We start from the raw sequence: 6,544 nt of genomic DNA on the forward strand, positions 1-6,544 counted from the left end.
CCTCTGTCAAATACTTAATGATCTCACCACTGCTGCCGTCTGGTCGCTCCTCTGTCCTGTCCAGCTGTGTCTTCCGTTCACCATTTTTGGTCTACTGTCCTCCATGTTTGACGATTATATACTTTTTAATATTTCTTTCATAACTAGAATCTCTCAGCATTTATACCTTAATCATACCTTCTTTGTCCGTCTAATCCTAACCTTTTTGTTTTTAACAACTCTCGTTCTTCTATACGCCTAACCTTCTCCGTTTACTAGAATATACTGTGAAACCTGATGGTTTTGCCTCTTGCTTCCATCTCTTTGACGATCTTCTTGATTGCGCTCCCCATCGGTTTACCTGAATTTTCAGCCAAAACCTGTAGATCCACTCCACCCCTCTGATTCTAACCTGTATGGCCTCTTCCTAAAGAGCGTAACCTGAACCCCAAGGCAGCGTGTCTGAAGCGGAGGGAGGAAGAGAAGGTTTCGGGTGTGGACCCCCAGATGCAGATGGGAGGTGGGCACCCCGGGTTAGGGGGCGATGGACACAACTCTGTCAGCCATATGTAACACCCGGGTAAGTTGTCATTCTCTGCTGTCATACTGTGACTGTCCATATCGCATGTATTGTGGCACGTGTGTGTGTTACCATAATATAACAATCCCTGTTTCTCTCTTCCAGCTCCTGATCCTGTTGATTTGTACAGCTCTTAGAAGACGTGGCCTTATTCTCTTATCATGCATCTCAGTGTGCGTCAATCCACAAAGGTGCTCTCTATATATGCTCGCACATATAGTGGAGAAGCACATTCTCACACACACACACACACACACACACACACAAAACTGACAAACGCCAGTGGCCACATTCCTGACCATGAACACACAATACATACACCAATACACAGAGTTTTGAAGAATACTTACAGTAAACACCCTGAACTCCAAGGAGAGACTGGATCACAGGCAGAGAATTTAAACACAATGATTTTCTTTGCGTAATGGTCATGTTTTTGTAAGACATTTTGAAGAAGTTGCTTTACGTGTTGGGAGCAAAAATTGTTTGGATCAAATAGTATTTTTGGATCAATTGCTCATGTGAGCAACCTAGGATTGTGTGTCCTTTTGATAGTCATTTGCCATTCCCACCTGAAAAGTAGGTCTTACTTTCATCACAAGAAAAGGTGACATCAGAATCTAACCTGTATGAGTAACTATGTGCCTGATGTACATGCATAACGCCAAGGCTTGGGCAAGTTACAATCGTCGTTGTCATCCCCACCATCATTTTTACTTTTTTTCCTCAATGTCAAACACCGAAGTAGAGTTTGAGGTATCCAGCCACCAGAATTGATAAGACTGGACTGTCATAGTGACGAATGGACACTTATTGAATTGGCAGGCAGAGTGCTGTTATATAGCACAATGATAAAAAAGAAACCCTAGCCAACTTTGGCCATATTTCTTTGTTTATGCCTTCTCGTAAGGGCTGCCCAGACACAGGCCCGTCTGAAGATTTATTATGGTGTGTATTTTTTTTGATCCAGGGATCCTACAATCCTTCCATTTTGTCTTCATCTGTTTGTCGTCACTGCCATGAGTGGAGTTGAAGGACTGCCAGTGAGGAAGGTGAGCTCATCAATACATACCGAGACCCAGGACAGGTCATGACTCGCTACTAGCTGAAAACCACTCCCCGTTCACCTACTATTCCACAGGATCACACTGGCATGGTCATCTCAAGACTTCCTCACTCTGTCTTGGGGAGATTGGACTGAAACATGCAGGAAGTGTGTGTGCTCTGAACCAGAGCAAGCCTCTCCCCCTCCACCGTACCCATCTTTGCCCCTCTGGTTCTGTTTCCATTTCAGCCAGGCCATGTGGACACGTGGTCAGTATACTCTGCCCCAAACTCAGTCAACCACCTGCCTTCATTGCCTTCTCTTCACGTTTGTGGCGCAAGTGTCGTCAGTTGGCAAGGCAAACCTAGATGTCCAGGTCATGCGTACTTAAAAGACTATGTAAGTTTTCAGTAGACTACAGTTAGTTTGAAGAGGAGAGGCTTAAGGGACACACTTGGTGCCCAAATTGATGGCGTATGTCGCGCAGAGTCAAGTGGAGCTGAACAGATTCCGCTCAGTCAGTCACGCTGAAGAGACCTTCCCAGCTAGCTAGTTTATGCTCATGGCTAGAAAATTCAGCAAGAATTTAAAACTTGTCTGCCGAAGTTGGGACTTGGAAGAGTGTTCAGAATCATTCAGTTTTAATCAGAGTAATTGTTCATCCAGATGGTTACTACTAGTAGTACAAGTTATTTCTCATGTAGGCTGCTATCCTACTCAAAATACAATCAAGTGGGATGGAACGAATTGGCCCCTTTTAACTACCTCCTGGGATATGTTCTACTGCTGCCCAGTGGGAAGCAAGTCACGCCGACAAGCACCACGCCATTTTGTCGTTGCTCGCCCATAGAAATAAACATTACTTTCTTTTACAAGTTTTTATTTTTTTAACTAGCGCCATGCTGCTGTTTTAGCCAGCATAAACTAGCTAGCTGTGAAGGGCTCATCTGGACGACAGACTGCGCCGAAGCCATTCGTCTCCACTCGACCCTCGGCTGCATCATTCATTTTGGCACCATGCGTATCCATATAGCCTCTCCCATACAGAAGGAATGGCTGTTGGACTTCAAGAGGGTTTATTTTGTGGTGTGCATTCTGAAATGTCATGGATATCTTCCCTTGAATGCATTCAACTGCCATCGATGGACAATTTGTGTTCCTTAAATTACAGGAAGCATTGGGTGTTTTGAACAATTTACGAAGCCTGTTTGTAAGGATCCTCCTTTTTGTAGAAGTGATGTTTTTCGTTTGTTTTTTACTTTGTAAGATAGCTGTATGGGTTTTCTTTTGGATTGCTTACTTTCTTTTCATTTACATTGTTGAAATGTAAGGACGACTCATTTTTAAAGATACCAGGAACAAACTTTAAGTGTCTCTCTTCCCTCCCAAACGAAGTGATTGATCTCTTCTTTTTTTTTTTCTTTTTTTTTCTAATTCTTTTTTTTTCTCTTTGGGAAAAGCATGACGTGCCATTTGCTTTGGTGTAAAAGTAGTTCATGCCAACTCCTAATCTGGCTAGCACATCCCCAAACTTTTGGAAGTACCTGTAATTTGGAGGTCTGTTTAAAAAAAAAAACTGCAAAAAGTCTGTATATGTAATTTAAACCAGTTATTACTACTTACTCACTATCAAAGGAAAATGGAAATGTCTGAGTATAGAGTACCATAGTATGAGTCATAAAACCGAGCGGTCAAAGAGAGATGTTTCCAATTGTTTTTCCACCATTCATTTTTCCCGTCAGGGATCATAGACACACTTAAAATAAGGGCTGTGATGTAGGTTTACCCTGGTGTGATGTTTTGATAACCGAGTATCTTTTTAGGACAAGGTGATTTTTTTTAAACAATATATTCGCTTGAATTACATTTTTTTTATTGGGGGGTGGGATCATAAACAAATGCCATGAGGATCTCGACAAGACTGCCGAATCAAGGCAGTAATCTTTGGATTAACAATCTGTTAGCTAATTGTTGTAATTAATAAATTGGCTAAATTTCTTTCAATTTACAATTCCGGGACCTGTCTTGTGCAAGTTGTAAATTGACACATTTTCTCAAGGTGTTCGCTTGAGATGGTGTGCAGGAGCTTGCAGGGATTTGTAGTTTTGCATGGTCTGATTTGATGGTAATTTGCATTTTTGAATCCGAGTAAATGGAGCTGAATATTTTGATAAAAGTCCCCTTGTCTGAGAGAGATTTACATGGTTGTCAAAACGTCAGGCCAGGGTAAGTCTACATGAAACACAGCAGCCCTTTTAAGTGTTTCCAGAAATCCCCAGTGTGAAAAATTAATGGTGGAAAAACAATTGGAACCATTTCCCTGTTTGATTGCTAGGTTTTATGCGTATTATGACTCCTACTGTGGGGCTCTATTGGCAAGCTTTGTCACGCAAACATTTAGTACAAATGATTGAAAAAGGAACAAAGTTGTATGTGTGTTTCATACAAGTTAGATTTTATATCAATACCTTTCGGCTTGCTAGGTCTACAGTTGCTGTATTGTCAATGTCTGTTGGTCCTAGTTAAACATTTCAAAACAAACAGAAAAAGATGTATGAGGAATGAATGAATAGGGCAACCTTAGTCATTCTCCTGACTTTGGGATCATTGTTAGTGGTTACTCACCAGTGCCTGAACACTGTTGAATTTTGATTGTCTCTGCATGAATGGCTTTCCAAGAGAACCTTTTACAGATAAACATGGGAGGGACATGTTGACATGGGAGGGAAGAGTGGGGCAATGCTTCAGTAAATCTCTATGAATATTGTTCTTATTAGCGCCCAAAGTAAAATAAACTATAAAGTAAACTTTTTTTTTTATACATCTTTTCTCTGTCAGTTAGTGATGGCATCTCAGATTTTGGCAAACAACTGAGTCCGCTTTGATTTACTGAGCCCTATTATAAGTTTCTATAATAGAAGTGTCCCCAGACCTTTTATCTTCTGTACAAACCATTGGCGATTTGGAAACAATACTCATGTGGAATAGAGTATGGTGTCCATATTTTTTATTTGCAACAATCGTCTGAACTTTATTTTCTACTGAATTAGGGCAGAGATTCATTTTTTGTTACCATATCAAACATCTGAAATTGACATGTCCTGTATGTACCGATACAGGACTTGACCAGTTTTTTGTTTTATCAACTAAACAGTATTTTCCCGTGCGGAGTGATACTGAATTGTAACAGTATTTTTCTTGATTCTGTCAGTTTCTTTCATAATAACCATCCTCCAGATGAAACCCTAAGCATTAGTATCAGTAATGTATTGTTTCCACCTCAACTGCCATTGGTTTGTCTGTTTCACAGAGGACATGTATTGTCTTTTGATTTATTACTCGAATGAGATTTGAAAACTCAACATTGCTGACGTGTGTTCCTTTTTCGTTAATATTAACTGAATGTTGAGTACAGTATCCTTAGAACTTCCCTTGTCAAAATGCACAACTCGTATTTTGCCAAGGGGCCTCTCATGGTCTGCCAATCTCTGCCCTGTTCAACAGATGGACACACTGCTACAAAACTCACTGTCTCTCTTACATTGGGGACAGAATCCATTTGTCCTCAAAGTGCCTCCAGTTTCCTATTTTTTATATATAAAGTAGATATTGAGAACTGTCGTGTATATAACAGTAATGTAGCAATAAATGTGCCATTTTTAATAAGAGAAATATACATTTTTTCAATGTCTGTCTTTTTGAGCTTGTATACCTAAATGAGAAAAAAAAACATTGTAATAAAGGGTTGAAAACATACTTAGATTATTTGCTTTTATGTTTGTAGGCTACTGTGTATTGAAAACATGATTATCTCTCTGCGAAGGTCTACTACAGTGCGATTCCACCCTTCTCCCTGATGCGCATGCTCACGCCCTCTTCATGGGTTTAGAAGGAATAGGTAGAATTAAGAAATATAGTTGAATTGCCGCCTGGCCTAGCATCAATACAACCATTTTTTCCTTTCAGTCCTCAGGCCTCGTAATATTTTGTGAAGGTGTGTGCTGCAGGTAGCCTGAAAGAAGCGGCTGAGAATGCCCCAAGCGTTTTATGTTTTTGAATAATTACAAAGTGCTGGATGGGAATATGGCTATTCTATATGGCTATAAGTGTATACCTGTATGTACTCCATTGCAACTAAAGACAGATCTGAAAGAAGGCTACTGGAAGTATACTCCCATTTACAGGCTAATTATGATATTCTCCAGTCCTTTGCATTTTTTTGAGTAATGACCCCATACAATGTCAGTTTGATTATTCAATTTCCAATGATTCTAGAGCTATGAGAGGGAGAGACTCAATGAAGGAAAAATGTGGCTAAATACTTACTTACAGTCAACAGCGGCAGTTTAGACTGGAAACGGACACATGCTCGCTGCACACTGCCTTCAGACTGTTTGCTAACGTTTTAGCAAATGGTTGAGGCTAACACAAACAAAGCAAATGGAATGTTAGCCAACATTCGCAAACTATTTCCGTGTTAAACACACCTATTAGGTGTTATTAATAATTATAAACTGGGTGGTTCGAGCCCTGAATGCTGATTGGCTGACAGCCGCGGTATATCAGACCGTATGCCAGGGTATGACATTTGTTTTTACTGTTCTAATTACGTTGGTAACCCGTTTATAATAGCAATAATGCACCTCTGGATTTTGTAATATATGGCCAATATACCACGGCTAAGGGCTGGGTATATAGCACTCCGGGTTGCATTGTGCCTAAAGAACAGCTCTTAGCGGTGGTATATTGGCCATATACCACACCCCCTTGGGCCTTATTGCTTAATTATTAAGTCATCAGGCATATTAAGAACAAATTATAGAAATAGGTGGGGTTTATAACTTCCTAACTTGACCAGATAGTGACGACCATACTGTTAGGAATTAGAATAATAGAATGGACATGAACCTTCTTATGATGGGATAAAGGTCAGGGAGTTG

At 40.3% G+C, this 6,544-nt stretch overlaps 1 protein-coding gene across 5 annotated transcripts in view; it reads left to right on the top strand.

Annotated features, from left to right (window-relative positions):
- LOC110508414 (transcription factor E2-alpha) overlaps positions 1-5,360 on the top strand; it is a 41,775-nt gene extending 36,415 nt beyond the window's left edge. For all 5 annotated transcript variants that reach the window (XM_021588930.2, XM_036966948.1, XM_036966949.1 and 2 more), the window contains 2 exons: positions 413-559; positions 665-5,360. In XM_021588930.2, coding sequence (XP_021444605.2) covers positions 413-552 — 140 coding nt within the window. In that variant the 3' untranslated portion in view covers positions 553-559; positions 665-5,360. The remainder of the gene's footprint in view (positions 1-412; positions 560-664) is intronic.
- Positions 5,361-6,544: the final 1,184 nt, after the last annotated feature.

Source organism: Oncorhynchus mykiss, chromosome 28 (assembly GCF_013265735.2).
Source record: "Oncorhynchus mykiss isolate Arlee chromosome 28, USDA_OmykA_1.1, whole genome shotgun sequence".
In the NCBI taxonomy this organism is placed as follows: domain Eukaryota; kingdom Metazoa; phylum Chordata; class Actinopteri; order Salmoniformes; family Salmonidae; genus Oncorhynchus; species Oncorhynchus mykiss.